Raw genomic sequence first — 19,446 nt, 5'->3', positions numbered from 1 at the left:
CACATTATTTACTTTGGGATTTTATCCGCTCATAATGTGAAATTGCTTTTTATATTCTTAATATGTACATGCTTAACTGTATTTTGTGCCTTTTTATTTCAATGTTGTCCTCTTTATTGTTGTATTTTTTAAAATTATTTTAGGATGCCTGTTAACATCGAGCAAAGGACTACCAATGACAACTAGTTCCCCGGCTAACTCTTGTGCATTTACATTTGTTTGAATGTGGATTAATGTAAATAAATAAATAAATTACAAAATTATAAATATAGAAACTATTTATCATAGCTAAAATGTATTGTCTTATAATATTTAGAGGCTTTACTGTCATATATTAACAGTAAATATACTACACACCTTGTGTGTAATTCAGTTATTTTGTGCAAGTATCAATAATGAGCATACAGTATCTTTTTAAGTGAAAGGTTTATGTAGTGTATTTACCAAATATCGTCCCTGATCTATTTAAATGTCATACTCTATTTTAAATTTATGTAATTTGCATTTTTTATTTTATTCTATTTTTTAGCGCTCAATCACTTAATTCTTTTTATTATTATTTTTTTTTCTTGCTTCAGACTCTCGAGCTGTCAAACGTGAATTTCCTCGGTGTGGAATTAATAATGATTTTAGCTTATCTTATATCCAAAAGATTTTGGACAGATCTGGAATCGATATTTTGAAACCTCTTATTCAGGGTATTCCTTTAACTTGAGAGATATTATTTGTTACTATGATAATCCAGACAACAGTGTTCTTGTTTATCTCATTAGTTTATTTTAAATGCAATTTCTTTCATATTTCAGACATTCTCCCAGTCACTTCCTAAATTTTCATCTTTTCTCCCAGAATTGAAGGCTTTTTTTCAAATCACTTAGCTTACTAACTAAAAAAAAGTATCAAGCTTTTGGAAAATCATCCATCTTCCACTGAATCCACTGACTGAATATACTTTTTTGATCTGTATGCTCATACTCCTGTTTATCTTTCTTTTTTAATGTTGTTTTTAAATTATTCATTATTTTATGTTGGTTTTTGTCACTTATATTCTTCATCCATACTTGTATCATTCAGATATGTTGTTTTTTATGTGTGCTGTTATTAGTTACCTGATGTTTTGTACATGTTAATTTTGTCAAAAGCTAAAAAAGACACTCATTCCAGACTGTAGCTTGTAAACATAAAATAGTCCTAAATAAACTATTGTGTAGTTCTGAAAAATGAAGGAAGACGCAAGATGAGATGTGCCATTACCCTCTCACATGTTTTATTATCATTACATATCTTTCATAAAACATACAGTATCAATCATCTCTGATATTAAAACATCTTTAAAAAGGGCCAGTTCACTAGTGTTGCCAGAAAATCAAAATTTTCCACTTACCTCTAGTGGTATCTAGCCCCTCACATAGTGTTGGATTTACCTGCTTAAGTTTTGAAATATTCACCTTTGAAACCTTTGATGCAAGCATTATTGAATGGAAGTTTCACAAATTGACTTGAAACTCAACTGCAACTTATCTTTAAACAATGTTCTGGTTCACTAAGATTAATCCTTCTGTTTAAGAAACAGACCATACAGCATTATTCCATTCATTGTATTGGACTGGGGTGCCAGCAGGAGTTTCAGAAGTGGACATTGCAAAACATCAGCACATTCCACCTAAACAATCTGTAGGGACAAATACAGCAGAGGATAAGCAAGAAAAATATATTGTTCTTGATTTGAGTCAACCTGAGCTTTTAAACTGTAGAATAAAATTAGCATTCAAGTCAAACGCTGCTCTTGCATGATCTTTGGAGCAGTTAAACATTCTTAAAAGTGGTTATTTGAACATAATTGCAGCTTCCATTTCATCATCATTTTCTATAAAACCAGAAAACTGATTTACTTGGCTACTCATCACCAGTCCCTTTCATGAGGCTGTCTGTACGGTATGCCTAAAAGACTAAAAACATCCTTCTCTGTCTGTGTAGTAAACGGAGTGCCGCCGTACACCTTCAAGCTACCCTGACGCACCACGTCTTTGTTCAGCGAGTGCTCTGATAAGCTCATGTTTTTTGTCTTTGCCAGAGCTCTCATTGAGCGGTTGAAGTGTGCCGACCCGGTGAAATACATGATCGCGCAAGCAAACTCGTTGTAGGGCACTACGATGATGTCAAGCCTGCGATGGCGTTGGCAGGGTCCTGGCAAACGGCAAACACCCATGTACTTCTTCTGCTCTCCATTCTCCTCATGGCTCACCAGGTCGTCTGTTAAAAAGCCTTAGAAATAAACAGTTGGGTCGTTTTGGGTTTCACTGAAGGAAAACCTACTAACAAGTCATGAGAAAATCCTCAACACCTTAAGAGGATGGCACTTACCACTGTCATGGAGGATCTGTAACACTTTGCTGAAAACCCCCTTGTGGGACTTGCCATCAGGATGGGTTATAAGTACGTCAACATCTCCACAAGTGGCCTTTCCTCGACGGTACGAGCCACACGCCATCGCCACCAGTCCTGGGTCTATGGTCATGACAGCATCCTTCAACTGCACATTCACGCAAAAAACGACACAAAATATCGGCCATCATTTATCCTGGAGTTTTTTTTATTTATTTTTGGCTCCTCATTAACAGAAAAGCACAGCGCTTACTCTGAATGTTCTCTTGTTTTTATCGTGCCACTGGCAAACAAGTAAGCTATTACCTGTTTGCAGCCAAATACTGGGAGGTAGGCTCGCTAAGGCATCACATATTATTTTGACAAGCCTGAGGGAGTACACGTGCTTTAGTCATCTATATAATGTGCACTTTCTTTTTGGCAGCTTTGAAGGAAAAAGAAACTCCAAGTAATACAATATGAAAACAACTAGCGTTGTACTCAACGCTCTGGAGTGAACAGGTATCTGTGCAGCTACTTTTTTAAGTTTCAAGAGTGAGCGTTCCCCTTTGGGATGCTCCAATCTGTGAGAACACAGTCTGCTTTTCCCATTATCAAACAGTCAAGGAAAGCTGACACAAACTTTTTCCTCCTTAAAGCCCTCTGCTTTCAAATTACTGGAGGTTAGAGGGGGAATCTTTTTCAAAGATATCTCACCTCTTTGTTCTTGGATGAACATATTCAAGTGGTGAAAGATGGAGTCATCATGACAGAGTAATACACAATGAATGAAAAAGCATTACCACTTTCTCTATGGCTGCTGCTTCTTCTCTGGGCATGCGGTTGAGAAAGTCATCGTAGTGTTTGAGTCCTATTTTCTGAGTGTTGCTCAGGTGGGCTTTTGTGCGGATGTCCTCCAAAGTGCGAAATCCCTTAAAGACAAATAGTATGTTTAGAGTGTCATCAAAGAATACGATCTGTTCTACATTAGATATTGATCTCTTAAAGGGACAGTTAGCACCTATATCGAAAAATGCATATTTTTTGTCTTGCCTGTAGTACTGCTTATCAGTCTTGGTTGTTTTGATGCAAGTTGCAGAGTGTTGGAGATAACGGCTGTAGAGATGTCTGTCTTTTCTGGCATATAATGAACCTAGATGGCATTCTGCCTGTGGTGCTCAAAGCGCCACAAAAAAATACATTTTAAAACTCAGTAGCAACGTCTCTTTCCAGAAGCCATGACCGAGTTACTTAAAATTAGATTAAAAATAAACTTGTCTGTGCTCTCTGGTGGACAAAGTATGGAGACATTGTTTCTTAGTAACCTCAAGCATATCCTTGGCCTTTCTGTAATATCTTGTTAGTTATCAAATAACACAAACACCAATATATAGGTAATAAACTGTTATCAGTACTACATCCTGATTATTATATACTGATTTATCAGTAAGGCTGTAATCCAGAGTTTCAGTGTGGACTGTATTTCTATTATCTGAGTCCAACATATCTGTTAGCGCAAGCAGATATCTTGTCACAGAGTCGTAAATTGTACTTTGATGTGAATAGCCCACAGGCGATTAAAACAGCCTTGGTGCAATATAAGAAAAGCAAGCCTGCAGTCATATCAAATTCAAGAATGACAGTGACATTTTAATTCTGTGTGTGTGTGTGTGTCTTACCTGTTGGTACCACAGCTGTGCAGTTTTCGTCCCTGCACCCCAGATGTTAGTAAAAAGCTCCAACACTGGCACAGCCTCACCGATGTGATCCAGCTTCCGCAGGTGACCACTTTCCATGATCTCATCAATTTTGTCAGCCATGCTCTTCCCAATTCCCGGGATCTGACAAGCTTCCTAAAACAAATGAAAAATATTTTTGTATTTAAAAAAAAAAAAGAGAATAGACCAAAATAATCCCCGTATTATGCACTAAAAAAAATAACCTTGTCAACCAACCAAAAATACTTCATACAGTTTATCCAACAACTATAACAGCATCATAATAAAAAGCATCTGCATCAGCTTACCTGATACGACGTAACAGGCTTGTGGTAACTCTTGAGTGCGTTGACAGCCTTGGAGTAGCTCAGCGCCCTCCACTTGTCCCCCTGGTGTGTGTAGGCCTTGGCCAGCACTTCCAGTTTGTCTGTGATGTGTTTGTTGAAGTTGTTACTTTTGGACTGAGAGGACTGGGCACAGACCCACTTCCCTGAGACCACCTTCTGAGCAGCGGAGTCTGGACTGGGGTTGAGACTGCAGCCAGGAGTCTCCTCTTTGGGGTGCTGGCCAGTGATGAGAGCTTCCAGGTCACTCTGAGAAACCCCGTCTTCGTCTCCTCGCACTTCCTCTTTAGTGTCTGGGAATGTCTGAGAGTAACGTGAAATGTTAAACAGTAGTAACAATCCATCACACAGACTTGTTGTTTTTATGTGTTCAAGGTCTAGCATTTGTCCCCTACTGTGCCAAATAATTACTGACTGCAAAACCTGCAAAACCTGTACACATGACCTGGAAACCTACTTTGTCTGTGGTGTCCTCTTGTTTTGTTTGATTTGGTTCTGGCTCTAGAATAGTTTCTGCAGCGGGCTTGACACTCGGTAACTCCTCTTTAATGTTTTCATGCTGTGTTTCAGATTCCCTAAACAGGAATAACATTAAAAACATTAAGAAACTGACGACTCACTGAATTCCTGACATATATGTGCTGTGTCAGTGTCAACACAGTTTGTAAATGCTTTGATTTTAAAGCATTAATGTGACGTATAAGTGACAAGTAAATACACATTCACCATGGCATGCTTTTCTGCAGTTAATTGACACGCACAAGTCTATGTGATCAATTGGAAACATCATGACATACAGGTTAGCATTCTAAAAAAAATATGATGAAGTCATTACAAACCTCTTGGGTAAAAGAAGGCTGTAGCTGTCCACATCCAACAGCTGTTTCTCACCGATGCACAAGCTCAACCAAATGCACTTCACCAGTTGGACTCCAGAGGGCATACAATCGACTTTTAGTAAGCGCAGAGCTCTTTCACAGTCCATGCTGTCATCCACAACAACATGTGTGACACTGGGACACAGCGAACTCTCCGTCTGTCCTCCATTCTGCTGAATTTGTCTTTGAAAGATCTGGCATCGTGCATTTCCTATTCCAGCAGGCAGGATGTACACTGTGACACCATTAAAGGTGTTTCCTGGGACAGAAGAGAACAATGTGTTAGAATAAACAAATATGTTAAATTTTCTGGCTGATTTTTTGTTTTTTTCCTCTTAATCCATCTCTCTTACACAGCTTTAAGATTTTTGTCAGTCTTTCTTACACAAATGCACACACACACACACACACACACACACACACACACTGACACAGAGTAACAACCTGTGACATCACATTCTTCAGGTTTCTTCTTTACCGGGGGTGCATCCTTTCCTGAAAATACTTTGGCTCTTTTAACTTTGGGAAAGGCTTTCATAATTCCGTGACGAGGCTCCATCTCGTCTCTTGAAGGGGGGCGCCAGTGGCCTATGACATAGAGAGCAGAATTATTAAGTTAGCTATAACTTTGCAAATTAAAACCCACCCACAAATCTAGATCATAAGTTATATATCACTAATTTTACACTAATATATAGTAATAATAACTGAGTATGTAGTGAGTTCATGCAGATAGACTAAGCAAAATTAGCAAATTTAAGTATTAAACCTTTGATAGTCATTCTTTTTGCTTGCCATTACTTTGCTTTTTATATTTTAAATTCTACTGTAGTTTTTGAAAGACACACTTTGATGTTAGTAGCATTACACTTGGTCTCATATTCAAAAAAAGTAGTTAAGTAACAGAATTTAAGTAATGTAATCTAATTTCAGTATAAACGTTATACTTCACTTAACTAAGCAGCACAAAACTGAAGTACAATGACCTAAAAATTGTTCCACAGTACTAAACTAAATGCAATTTGTGCCACTCCAACCCTGCAACGTGAATAATGCCTAGTACTACACTGTAAAGTACGTTACATTTCTCGCACAGTTACTGCATAAAAATGCTCTGCATTGTCAACATCAGCGTACACTTTATACTACCAGTATATAATCATATAGCACTAGACACAGGAAAAGAAAATGTGGGATATGTTTCGGCTTGTATCTACTGCTGCTTTATCTATCACAGCTGTTTATCCTGCTCCGTAAAACAGACACAGTAATCCAATCTGTGATATTACAACATAGACAAAAAGTATATCGCGATCAAAATATACAGCATACGTTAAAAAAGATTTATAGTTTTCGTGGTTTGCTAACTTCCTTTAGCTTATTAAAACGCTAACCACAACAAACAGGCGATGTTAGACTGTTTCAACTTTTATTTCCACTCAGTATTTAAATTAAGATATAATTCATTTCAACATATCCAAATATAATTTAACAATTTAAGCTGAAAACTCTCTAAACTGTGATATTGTTGGCTCTTACCCCTGGTCAGATGGAACCATACGCACACAAAACACGGAAAACTAAACGGACAACGTTCCATTTAAATGTTGTACTTCCGGGTCATTTATTTATTTATTTATTTATTAAATTGTAGGCCATCTAAATTATACCCTAAATGCTCATGACACATCTTGGTTGTTTTGCATATATTTTAATGATGATAAAGCTGTAACATCATTAATTCTATAAAATGTTCCTATTTGGAGTTTGACCTCGGTTGCTGTGGTTACGGTTTGAGTCCGGAAGTGGCTCTCTGCAACAGAAACATCTTTAGAAACATGGCTGTGCGCAGCTGGAGTGACATCCTAAAATCCTCAAAGAAAACAGCTTTGATACACGATGGTGAGTAACTTAGAAAAAAAGAGAAATTATTTATTCAAATAGAAAGGTTTGCTTTTGTCAGCGTGGCAGAATTAGCGTCGTTTAGCCAGACTTGGACTGCTAGCTAACTTTCCAGCTATCATAAATGCTACAAGGCAACAAGCAGGTGGCACAACTGACCATGCAGCTTATCACACACGTTGTTTAAACATACATAGACTGTAAACACATACATTTTTAAGATTTAACACAATGTCTGAAAACGTTGTGTCCTAAAAAGAGGTACAATGTGACTCATTGCTCTCTGGATGTCTTTACAGTCTAGTTAAGCTTTTAATTTAAGCATTTAACTAATTGTAAGATCTTATTTATCCATAAGTCTGGTTTGCTTTCCTCTTAGCATCTCTGCTCACTTAACACGCATTCCTGATACAGTACCCTTTAGATATTCATGTTCTTCTCTGATTACAGCCATTAGAACAGTTTTTATTTGACAAAAATGCATAGTTATTGTAGTTTGTATGATGAAAGACATGTTCAATATACAGCTTTCTTCGTCCTGAGAATGAACACATGTAATGTTGTGTTAGTGCCGACATTAGTTGGCTTTTTTGTGCTTCTGTTTTAGGCTAGATTGTATTAAAACCCTTTTTAAATTTCATCTTCTCTCAGGAAAAAGGAAGATCCACTACCTTTTTACAGATGGAAAAGAAATGGCAGAAGAGTATGACCTGAAAACAGACGAGCTCATTGGTAAGATATTGAGCTCATTGGTAAGATATTGAGTCACATACAGCAGCATGTAGAAGCGGACGGTCTGGATTTCATTATGCCTCTATTTTTCTAAAAAAAACTTTTGATACTTTTCAGTACGAAAGTGGCGCCATAAAAGCACACTTGGAGCTCAGGGCCAATGGCAGGTAGAGGTTGGGGAGCCACTTTCTGGCCCTGTCACTGCTTCGAATTCGGAGTTGATCAAGGAGAATTGCTCCAACGTAGGTTTTTTCTCTATCTTGTCTATGATTTTGACTTTAGAAATACAATTTAGTTCCTTCATTTTCTAATGTGCTTTTCTTGTTTAAGTTCTCCTTGATCATTTTTAGAGAAAATTCCAGTTGATGTCTTATCTGTAAAATGGATTTGAATGTTTCTGCCTCCACAGCCTGTGTTAATTCGGAAAGACACAAAGTCCATCTTTCAGTGGAGAATCCGCAACCTTCCCTACCCCAAAGATGTCTTCAGTGTTTCTGTGGAGCCATCTGAGAGATGCATCATTATAAAAACTTCTAACAAGAAGTAAATATGCATAAGAACACTGGGTTTCTTTTGACATCTTTTCATTCACTTTTAAACTTGTTGCATGTAATCCTTATGTCCTCCCTATAGGTGGCACTGTATACAATACATTTGCCATTAGAGTGGCTTGACAAACCTGTGACATCCTCTCCATGTCTTTCACAGGTATTATAAAAAGTTAAGTATTACTGATTTAGATCGCAGTCAGCTGCCATTGGACAACTCCGCCCTAAGCTTCACTCACGCCAGCAACACTTTAATTGTCAGCGTAAGTCCTACACAACAATGAAAAATGAAAGAATCTACACCACTGATTGAAAATATAAAGATTCAAGTATTAAAGCTTATTTTTTTTAGATATATGTTTTAACCTGAAATGTCAAGTGCAGGGACCAACATGATATAATCTCAGCCATCTCAACAGTTGCAAAAGTATCTGCATAAGTTAAAGCATTCTATGCAAATCGTATGGATAAGATACAGTTGTGTTTTTTTTCTGAGATTTTGTACGCTATTTCTTCTCTGTGCACCTGCAATTCATGTCTAAGTTTTTGACATTACATATATTTTTAAGGCTACAACATTTGCTGTTTTTGTGTTATATTTGCTTTATATTTTGCACACTCTTTCAACATGACGACACTGAAGGATCTGCAGGAGGGAGACGGGGAGAATGTTGAAGTAATTATTTTTCTTCTCTCTTGTCCAGTACAAGAAACCTAAGGAGATCTTAACCCTTGAACAGGAGCTACTGAAGGAGCTGAAAAAACTGAAGGGGACCGGCGAAGGGGACGTTGACTGCAAAACTCAGTGAATTCCGACTGTGGGAGCGAGAGGGACAATTCTGCATTGCATTTAAAGCAGAACCTCACCGCATAATTTCCTAGTCATATGTGAGCCCTTGTTTATTTTTTTTTAGCCGATCCCCTCATTAAGAAGACCTTTACACAGTGCCTTGTGAGTGGTTAAAAGCTTCTATTTGTGTTTACTAATTAGATGATGTATTAGAGTTGTTTGTGTTGAAAGTTTCATTTATATTTGATACAGGCATATTCAGTGAAACATACTATGCGTGTATTGATGTCTCACAACCAGATTTATTAGCTTTGACACTGATATGTGAAACTGTTTTTTTCACATTTAAAAAAAAAAAAGTTGAATTGTATCTCAACAGTTTCTATTTTTGCTTCTTGTTACCAAACCTACTGGGGAGCAATTTTGATGGAGGTCACATAACCTACCACCCTCCTTTCATTGATGTCCTTGTAAAACACTCAAAACACACAATGCCTCATCCCTGTTCGTTCCGGGGTCACTGTTACGAGCACAACCCATTTGTGTTAACTGAATACCCTCATGTTCCTTGCATGTAGCGGGCCACCCTGAAAGCCATTACTGAAACTCTGGTCAGCGAGCGAGCTAGTGTTACTGTTTCCCTTCACAACAGAGGGTCACTTTGACTCTGTGAGCTCCAGCTCAAGCTACTACACACACACACGTCAGACATAGGTGCAACTTTTGCAATGAATTTGATATTATTGTCTCACAAAGACATATATAAAAAAGGTATTTTATGCTTTTTGATTTTTTTAATTCTAGAAAAGGAATAGAATTTTACAGGTCCAGGCTTGAAAATGGGATATTTGTCTACTTTTCCACAAGTCAAATAAAAAAAAATACACTGTCTGGTCAGAAATACTTAGACAGTGGATAAAAAAATAACAGTTCTGTTTAAAAGAGACAATGGCATTTAAATATAGCTTGTTTTAACGGTGTGATTCCTTGCATTTTTTTACCACTTGTCCAAACCCAGAGAGCAAGTGCAAAAAGCAGAGACAAAACCACAGGTCTCGCTCACCATTGTGCTTTGTCTTTTTCCAGATGGAAAGAACAGGAATTAAATACAAGAAAACATTTTAAACTGAGCCTGTCCTGTTGTTTTGCAAATTCCTGTGAGACTTTTGTTTTTGTTTGACTTGATAAAAATGCATACTTAATGAGCTAGTTTGCCTCTGTGGTTTTTAAACAGGTGCTATATTACCAGAGTTACCACACATTGTCATGGACAAAATTTTAAAACTTTTCCATAACCTTTCTATTTCTGAATTTTTACTTTTATTTTTACAGTTTCTGTCTATTTTAAATGGTGTAATTTGGAAATTTTCAAAGAAAACGTGCCCTTCAAACCCATTTTCTTGAAAAAAAGAAAACAGAAAAGCAAAACAAATCACCAAAACTGTTAAAGTTTTCTATAAATATTACCATATAAAAAAGTAAAAGAAAGAAAACATTTGGAAGGTATGTTTTCCTCAAAAAATAGGCAGTAAAAAAAAAAAGAAAAAAAAAAAGACATTTAAAGTTGCATGCCCTTCCCCTGAGCCAAAAGTGCTTAAAGATGATTTTACATTCCTTGTGGCATACATGAAGGGAGAGACAGAACCCAGGGAGAAAATGAGGAAATTTTCATGGTAAATAATAGAGCTATGTTGCATTGTCAGCCACAGCACATATATTCACCATTATATTACATTAGGGTAACTTAATTTGTTACACACAACACATTTCCATGACAAAACTCTAAGTGATCTTTACTAGTTCCATGACTTTTCCAGGCCTGGAAAATATTAATGTGAAATTCATGACTTTTCCAGGTTTTCCAGGACCGTGGGAACCCTGTAATACTACTTCTGTTAAGTGGATGCCCTGAATACAAAAACATTCATTCTGAGATCTTAATTTTCGTTATTTATTTTAGTGCTTTACAATTTTAAGAGTTCAAGCTGCTATCAAAACAAAGTCCCACGGGCAGCAAACACCAACTAACAAATTGGACATCCAGCTCATGCACTGTGAGAGCAGCCGAGTCCTTCTGTTCAGGGTCTTCTTCCTCCCCTGTCGTTTGGCCTCTGATGGTCATGCTCAACTGCTTCTGGGAAGAGGGTTTCTTTTCTGCCTCCCTTTCATTCCCGAATGCCTCTTCCCAGCCATTCCCCCTCTTTCAGCCAATGCCACATTTTGCCACACAGGCCCCGATGCTTTTCTGCAACTCCTCTCCGCACCCCCACAACCCCCCCACAACCCCTTACCCCTCCCTGTGTGACTGGCTTCTTTTTGATAACTGACCCCTCCTCGTGTTATTATTCGAACCCACTATTGTATAACATGCCCTTTTATATGAGGTTTCACAAAGGGCCCATTTGATCAGAGGGTTACGGTGTGCGATCGTGAGAAATGCAACTACATGGTGGTAACCTTTGTTTGGGCCAAAATGGTGGGCTGACCTCATCGCTTTTAATGCATAGCTCGGGCCATTCAGGCCCAAGTCTCACTTGCTGAGCACATTGAATTCAGTAGCCTGTCACAGATATTGCCCCTCAGTTATCTGGGTCTCCAGCTTGAAGAAGAAGAAGAAAAAAAACAAGTTTTTTAAGGACAACCAACAATGTATGCTCGCTTTCCATCCAAAAACAACCACACAAGAGAAAAGCAGAGCAGCTTGTGAACAGATTCTTTAGTGGTTTTAATATACACTCTACAATAAATATTCCCATCATTTGACACAATTTACATTTTTACAGTAAAAATATATTCATATATGTAGAAAAAGAAACAGGTTATTCTCCAGAATGGCCTCCTAAATGCATGTCGACTGAGACTCAGATGCTGTAACCACAAGAAAATCCACAGATAGCTGCCGTGTCTAGCTTCATTGTACTTGTTTCTCTTTCAAACATTCTTTGTTGCAGAGCTCGCTTCAGAGGTTTTCATTCAGGACGATATCTTTGAGCCCTTCAGACTTTAACTGCCCCCTGATTTAATAAGTAAAAATCTGTCCTACAGTCTGTCTGAACTGGAAATAACTAGCAGATTAGATAGTCAATGGTTACATACAATCCAGTACAAAGAATTACACAAAAGTCCACAAAATGAGAAAAAAAAGTGTATGGGCACTTGACTGTAAAAGTTAATTTCTCTGGGAGCACTTGTTTCCCCTTGTAGTGGTTCTTCTGTGCTGGGTCGTCCACAGTTCTTCCTCAGTGGTTTCAGTCCTCAGCGGCCCCCTGGGCGCTGGTGATGGGAATGTTTAGTCCGCTTGCCCAAAGGGTGCGCAGGGACACGCAGAGGAAGGACATCAAACGGCCTCCTCTCACTCAGCAAGTGCCCCCTGGGTAGCCGCTTCATGAAGTGGGCCTCCCTCTGGTGCTGCTTGGTCTTGGAGGCCTTCCTCGGACGGCCCTTGCGTGTGAAAGCCATGTACCAGCCTTCGTACTTGGCGTTCTGCAGCGCCGTGTAGTTGTTTTCCAGAACAATCTCGGTGAAGATGCAGTCTTTGCCTCGTCCTTTCCGCTGGGAAAGAAAAAGAGGAGGTTAGAAGCTGAGGTATGTTGGACAATTTCCAGGAAGCGGAAACATTGCCTGGATTACCAGACGATCAAATATCCTTTGAAACCTTGAGAGAGCTACTCAGACAAATTGAAAATCAAATTTGTCCTTGCTTCGAATGTGTCTCAACAATGTGTTGCCATAAGCTGCAAAATCAGGATTAACATTTCGAGGGAAGAAACAAACTTCAAGATGTTGCCGCAAAACTATGAATTCCAGATTACCTTGCCGATCAGCTTCCCCCTCTTGTTCATACATATGTAGTATCCTGTCTTCACCCCTTTAATGCGGACACGGCTTCCAAAAGAATCCGTCTCCACCTCCAGTTTAGCTGCACAGACAAAACAAATCACAAATAATAAGACCACACAGTTCTGACACGGAGATTATGAGGTTACAGCATGTGAGACAAATGTGTTCTTAATGTATGGTGGAAAGTGTAATAAAGTTACATTATGTCATCATTAAATGTCAGTAAATGGTTTTGAAACAATCAACCAGAATCATGAAGATGACAAATAAATTCCCTCTTAACCCTTTTATGGTCCAGTAGCCGCCTTCAACAAAGCATGCAAGCTGTCCAAAATAGCACCAAATGATAGTGCTTTTGCACGGCGCGATTGTTGTTGAACGTCTGTAAATGCCGTGCTGTGATGCAGTTCAGACTGGGGATAAAGGAGAGTGAGAATACTGTGGTCAGGGACACAGCCACAAGCACAGAGCAGCGGTCAGATTTGGGCCGGTTACAAGAGTGACACCCACTTAGGATGTGTGGCCAATGTGTGCATGACTGACTCTGTCTCCCTCTGTCTCCCTCTGTGTGTGTGTGTGTGTGTGTGTGTGTGTGTGTGTGTGTGTGTGTGTGTGTGTGTAGGACGAGAAATTTAAAAGACAAAAGAGCACACAGGAGAGGCAAGGAGAGGAAAAGGTATAAAGTGAAGATGCTGACTTCACCGCTCCTTATAAATTGAGTCATACATTGAGTTGTAAAGCAATGAAAATTCCTCATAAAATGAGCCTCCAAAAAAGCAGGCAGCAGCAGCAGCAGGCATTGAGACAGGGATGGATGGTGGTGGCTGTGGTGGAAAGATGGCTAGACACACCAAAATCCTTTGGTGACAGGATTTAACTTTAAGACATTTTTTTCCCCCTGGTTGCTGCAAGGACTCTCTCTCTCTCTCTGAAGTCCATCATAACAGGTGTCAAGGACTTTCTAGACACACTAAAGAAATAAATCATCTTCATAAGGCCATAAAAAGATGGCAACACTGATGCCACTAACGATGTTTACAATTGCTACTCCTGTTTCTCCTGGCTCACAAATTTTCCTACAGGCTGCCAAAAACGACATAATTTATAAGGCTTTTCAACACCGCCCCGTGCACCATTGAATTTAAACAATTCAAGTGTTTGTAATGTGCACGTTTCCTATTTTATTGTTTTCCCTAGGTTTAAAAGCAATGAAATGTAAAAAAAAGATGGCCTTTAGCTGTCATCGGTTCAGAATAATCTGACTATAACACACCGGGGCTTCAAGTAAAGTAGCTTTATCATTTCAAACATAATAAAGAGGGTTCCAGGACATTTTACAAATAAGTTTTCAAAACTTCAAAACTTTTCCTTGACTTTTCCATAATATTTTCCCCCAATTTAAACACTTTATAATAAGGGCAGACTTTAAAACATTTACTTTGCAGCAATTTGCAAAAATGCAAACAGCTATAGCGCCTGCTATCTTTACTCAAAAGATGGACATTCCTGCATTAACTAGCTTCATATGCCAATAGAGCAGACCAGCACATACAGGTACTTTGCAGAACATTAAGGCTGCACCTCTTTTGGGGGGATAAATAACCGAAAATCCAGTCAACGATCAAGCAGCACAACACTATATTTTGACTATAACAAATTTTGTGTAATTTTAAGCATGTTTTGGCAATTCTTTGAATGTAATTTAAACAATAGCCAAAACTTTTATTCAAAACTTTTTCAAAACATTAAGTGAATTCCAAACCATTGCCAGGCCTGGAAAACAGTTTTCCTAATTTCATAGCTTTTCCAGGAATTTCATGACCACAGGTACCCTGATTAAAAGTGCTCCCACTGAACATATGACATATATGGACTTTAGTTTAGCCATTTATCATGGAATTATGTTGAATGTGTAATTAAACTCCAGAAAAAGTAAATTTGCTAAGTTGTCAAAATCTGTTTAAACATGTATTCTCGCGATAATTAGTTTTTTTTCTCATCATTTGACCTAACTAACCTTGTTCTGCCCTTGTTCTGAGACATAGACTACACTTTTTAATTGGATTCTGAATTATGTTTTGTTTTTCTTTTCTTGTTGTTTTATTTTAAGTTGTATTTTTTTTTGGCTCTTTAAATAATTTTCATCACTCTTTTTTCCCTACCGTGCACCGCTCCGTCGTCTCCGTTGGCGTTGACCCTCTTGTTGGCCAGGACCTGGACGTGTTTCCCGCTGGTGCGGCTGTACAGCTGGTAGGTCCGAGTCAACCTGCGGCTCATCCGGTCCGACAGCCGGCTCTGCTCGGTGACATGGTGCTTGAAATTAGGAGGGGACTGCACAGTGTTCTGACGGACAATAGAAAACACATGTCATGAAATTTGAAATGGCTTTTTAATGTTGCAGTTTTTTTTTTTTTTAACTTTTCATCTCAGGGGAAAAAAAGTCAAAAATGAGAGAGAGACTAAAGCTTGCCAGTCAAACAGCAGAGGCCCAGGTCCACAGTTCATTATGTCATTCATCACATTTAAATAATACATTCTGCTTCTCTTTCATTTATTTGTACACGTGCAGTATCTTTTTTGGAGATGCTTTCATGGACCCTCGGGGATGACATTTCCCTCTGATGGGTTGTTTTTACCACCGATGATCTTTCACCCCTTTTTGACTTCTCTTTTTTTCCTCATTTCAGCCGTTCTCTATCCACATGTGTTTTAACAATTACTTTTTTAGGCTGGAGCTTACCTCTTTTCAAGATGTTTGAATTGTTGCCAATTGCCATAGCGCTCATAATAAAATGTTTTCATTGTTATTGCAGCCTATTGCAGATGCAGAGACGCTGAACTATGAGCCGCTGAGCACGGCGCCTGCATACCTGTTAAGTTTTACCTACTTAATTATAGAACTTAACGCAACATTAATGCTTTTTATTGAAGTGAAAATGTGAGTTACCTGTGCGTAAAAGCAAAGCGCCGTGAACTGAAGTAACCTGAAGGGAAAACAGAAAAAATAAGCATGTTGCTCAAATTCAGTGTCTCACATGTGCAACTAAATTATCTTGGCATCTCTTTACTTACAGATAACCTAACCTCGATGTTCTCAGCCTCATCTTGTAATAGTTCAAATATTGCTTCATGAATACTCCACTGATTCGCTGCTGGAAGCTCTCAGAAATAAAGTTCCTCCTGATGGGGATTTCAGATAAGTTTTATCCCCCTCTTGTGACACATAGAAGGTGATAGCCGTGACAATTAAGAGATCCAAAACTGTCAGGGTCCCATGCGGATACGGGATCAGCTCTCCTCTCTGCTGAAACATTAAAAAGTCCAAAAGATTTAAAGGCGCTGCAGTGCCAATCCAAACTGAAAGTCCGGAGAGAAAAGTGTCGCTGTCACCATCAAATCCTCACAGTGTCCATCACTTTCTCTGCGATGAAGCTTTCAAGTCGAAATAAATCCTCTCTGACATCTTGCTATGACAGAGCAGTGGCGATTATTTTTTTACTCTTACGCACGGATCTCAACGCATCAGCGGTCAGATGCGCGTTGTGAATTTCCTGAAAATACGTGATTAAATAAATTTTAAAAAGTTGAATGAATCCCACCAACACGGCTTTATTGGTCTGCTGTGCCGTTACAGCGATGATGCTTCAGCTGTCCCACTATACGATGCTCAGATGGTAAAAATCTCCAACGTCAACCTTCCTCCCACACGTGTGTTTCTTGCGGTCGCCTCCAGTCCACATACAGCATCTGTCTCCCTCTACATTTAAATACTTTAACTTGCGGGAAAGTCAATATCCTCGGCGAGAGCAGGCGGAGCGTTGGAGCTGGAGCCAATTTGAAACTGAATACTTATTAAAACACTTTGCCTGCACCTATTTGCTCACAAATCCTCAATACACATCCATCTATACGTTGAATGTTTAAACAAGATGAAAAATGGAAATATAAAGTATTTTATTAAGAGAGGAGCTCATTGTTCAGGTTTAAAAAAAATCTAATAGTTACATTTCTTCCAAAATGCTTTTTAACCAAGCACTTATTCACAATCATGCACATATTGTTTTCGACATTTCTGTATCTTCATTCATGTAAAATCACAGAGCACTTCTATAAGCAGAAATGTCCACATGGAAAAATTCCCTGGCATGTACTTAAGAAAATCTACAGTTACATTAACTTATTCCCTGACTGCAGGTTAGAGGTTGTTTGGTGGTCCCCCAGGACAGACCTTGATGTACTTTTTCATCCTACATATGTAAGTAATATGTATTCCATGTGAACACATGACACAGAATGGTTTTCACATAACATCTAAAGCCTTCGCCCTGGATACAAATGCTCTCTCGCTCACAATCATTCTTCCATAACTTTTCACAAACCTGGTTTGATTTTCAAAAGTGTGTCCCTGGCCCTGGGTCTGCTACTTTCACAGCATGGCTTCATGCACTACATCATGCAATTATATTGTAATTATTCTTTGTGACAACAAAGCTGCAGGGTTTCCTTCAACATGACTGTGAAACACTTGTCTGATAGGGAAGAAAGGGGGCGGTTGTAACATGGGACACTTTGAACTCTTGCCTGTTAGGAACAGACTCTAAACTTGATCAGTTGTGTAGACGCCTTTTTCAGTCCAGCACTGTGAGAGAATAGCTGTGAATAAAGATGTTGAAGTAGCATTTACTTTCTCCAAATTAAGGTTTTGTTTTTCTTTTTGGATAAAGGCCACACACTCTCACAGCTTGTAGCATAGATGAAGCATTACATTTGAAATACCAGTAGTATAAATTTACTCCAGATTACGCGTACTCTAAAGTGTTCAAGTGTAACATTTGTTTTCTGACTTTTAGATACAAAATAACTCTCTTTCTCTTTGAAAAATGTAACAAAAAAGTGCTGGACAAATAAATGATAGAAATAAACAATATGAAGAAAGTTCTGCAAACTGTAGCTCTGTTTCTCAGCACATCCACAAGTAGCATTTTGATCTGATACTCTTGTTCAGTCTTAATAAAAGCAAAACATCAATTGTAGATATATTCAAATGGGTTACACTTAACAGAAAAATGTAACACATTCGCATCAAATTTTAAAAGTGACCTACAGGAATACTTCACTGACAAATGAAATCATCTGTATAAAAATCACTCAAGTGTCACCTGGAATTCAGGAAGAAAATTTTATTTTTCTAGCACTGTGAACAAAGAACAAAAGAATCAAGAAGATTATTGATGAATTGAAGTCTTATGGGACCATGTTTAACAATAAAACTATGTCAAACCATCGGTTTACAAACTCACACAACTCATGCAATATAATCCAGGTCTCTTTTATCCAGTTGTATGCTCAGTACTTCCTAAACACATGCATTTTACTTAAATTTTGCAATTATATGCATATTATAATATGCATGTGCATATAAGTGGCACATCTGGGCAATTGCACGAGTTTGAACTGTGTGAGAGTTTGTAAACAGATGTTTTCATATAGTTTTGCTGTTCTTAAACGTGGACCCCAATACTTAAATTCATTAACAATTTTCTCCATGTTTGGAGTCTTCATTCAAAGCATGCAAGAAAAACTAATTTTCTTCATAAATTCTATGTAACACCAGGCAAGTAAATGATATACAAATCATAATTTCCGTGATGAAGTATGCCTTTAACTGTAAAAAACTGTGACTGTATAGGCTAAAGCGGAAAAACAAAAACTTAGGGCGACATCAGCATCTATATGCCTGCTTTAAATCAAAATAGAGGTGCTAAACTACAGCATGTGTTTACTTACTTTACTGACTGACTCAGACTGGATTATTGCCCCAATGAACCAACACAGATTTTTTGACATTGATTCTTACCTGTGAATTCTCACAAAAGCAGGCTCTTTTTCTCTGCATGAACAGTATGGGAAACTTCTGCAGCCGTCACACAGTACAGCTGTACAGGAGTAAAGTTTAACATATACATATATATATAATTGTGTGAGTTTGGTCAATGTCTTAGCTGTAAATCAGTCATTTCAGCCAATACAGGGGATTTAGAGGGTGAAAATAGACCTGCCTTATTAGTTCCAGCGGGACACTGTAACAAGTGATTTTGCCACCTGGAACAATTCAACTCTTTGTTCTTTCATATTTTGACCCCTACAAAGCAATGATCACACATCCTAAATCTGAAATCCACATGCATGATAATTAAAGAGACTGAGTTTTATGAAGACCACACAATGACTCATCAAAAGTGCTTGTTTGACCGTCTGAACCCACAGATTAGTTCTGTCACGAGTCATTGAAAAAGAATTTGATTAGGAAGAGGAAGCCTGGAGAGATGG

At 38.3% G+C, this 19,446-nt stretch overlaps 3 protein-coding genes across 3 annotated transcripts; 1 reads left to right on the top strand and 2 right to left on the bottom strand.

Moving 5' to 3' along the window:
• Positions 1–1,245: 1,245 nt before the first annotated feature.
• Positions 1,246–6,914, bottom strand: poll (polymerase (DNA directed), lambda). The gene is made up of 9 exons (XM_042485279.2): positions 6,844–6,914; positions 5,749–5,892; positions 5,266–5,563; positions 4,884–5,001; positions 4,391–4,729; positions 4,044–4,217; positions 3,168–3,296; positions 2,365–2,533; positions 1,246–2,265 (listed from the first exon to the last, which is right to left on the bottom strand). The coding sequence occupies exons 1-9, from the start codon at positions 6,902–6,904 to the stop codon at positions 1,904–1,906; spliced, it is 1,794 nt and encodes a 597-aa protein (XP_042341213.2). The 5' UTR covers positions 6,905–6,914; the 3' UTR covers positions 1,246–1,903.
• Positions 6,915–6,995: 81 nt separating this feature from the next.
• On the top strand, positions 6,996–10,481 carry dpcd (deleted in primary ciliary dyskinesia homolog (mouse)). Its single transcript, XM_088075769.1, has 6 exons — positions 6,996–7,206; positions 7,858–7,938; positions 8,056–8,180; positions 8,348–8,481; positions 8,647–8,749; positions 9,191–10,481. The coding sequence occupies exons 1-6, from the start codon at positions 7,143–7,145 to the stop codon at positions 9,293–9,295; spliced, it is 612 nt and encodes a 203-aa protein (XP_087931895.1). The 5' UTR covers positions 6,996–7,142; the 3' UTR covers positions 9,296–10,481.
• A 1,496-nt stretch (positions 10,482–11,977) lies between these two features.
• On the bottom strand, positions 11,978–16,864 carry fgf8b (fibroblast growth factor 8b). The gene is made up of 5 exons (XM_042485482.2): positions 16,189–16,864; positions 16,064–16,100; positions 15,279–15,459; positions 13,089–13,195; positions 11,978–12,828 (listed from the first exon to the last, which is right to left on the bottom strand). Exons 1-5 carry the CDS (start codon positions 16,245–16,247, stop codon positions 12,532–12,534), a joined length of 681 nt encoding a protein of 226 aa, XP_042341416.1. The 5' UTR covers positions 16,248–16,864; the 3' UTR covers positions 11,978–12,531.
• Between the last annotated feature and the right edge of the window lie 2,582 nt (positions 16,865–19,446).

Source organism: Plectropomus leopardus, chromosome 3 (assembly GCF_026936395.1).
Source record: "Plectropomus leopardus strain MGB_pleo_1.0 chromosome 3, ASM2693639v1, whole genome shotgun sequence".
In the NCBI taxonomy this organism is placed as follows: Eukaryota; Metazoa; Chordata; class Actinopteri; order Perciformes; family Serranidae; genus Plectropomus; species Plectropomus leopardus.
The sequence above is the reverse complement of the archived record's forward strand: the minus strand, read 5'-3'. Positions and strand labels throughout refer to the sequence as shown.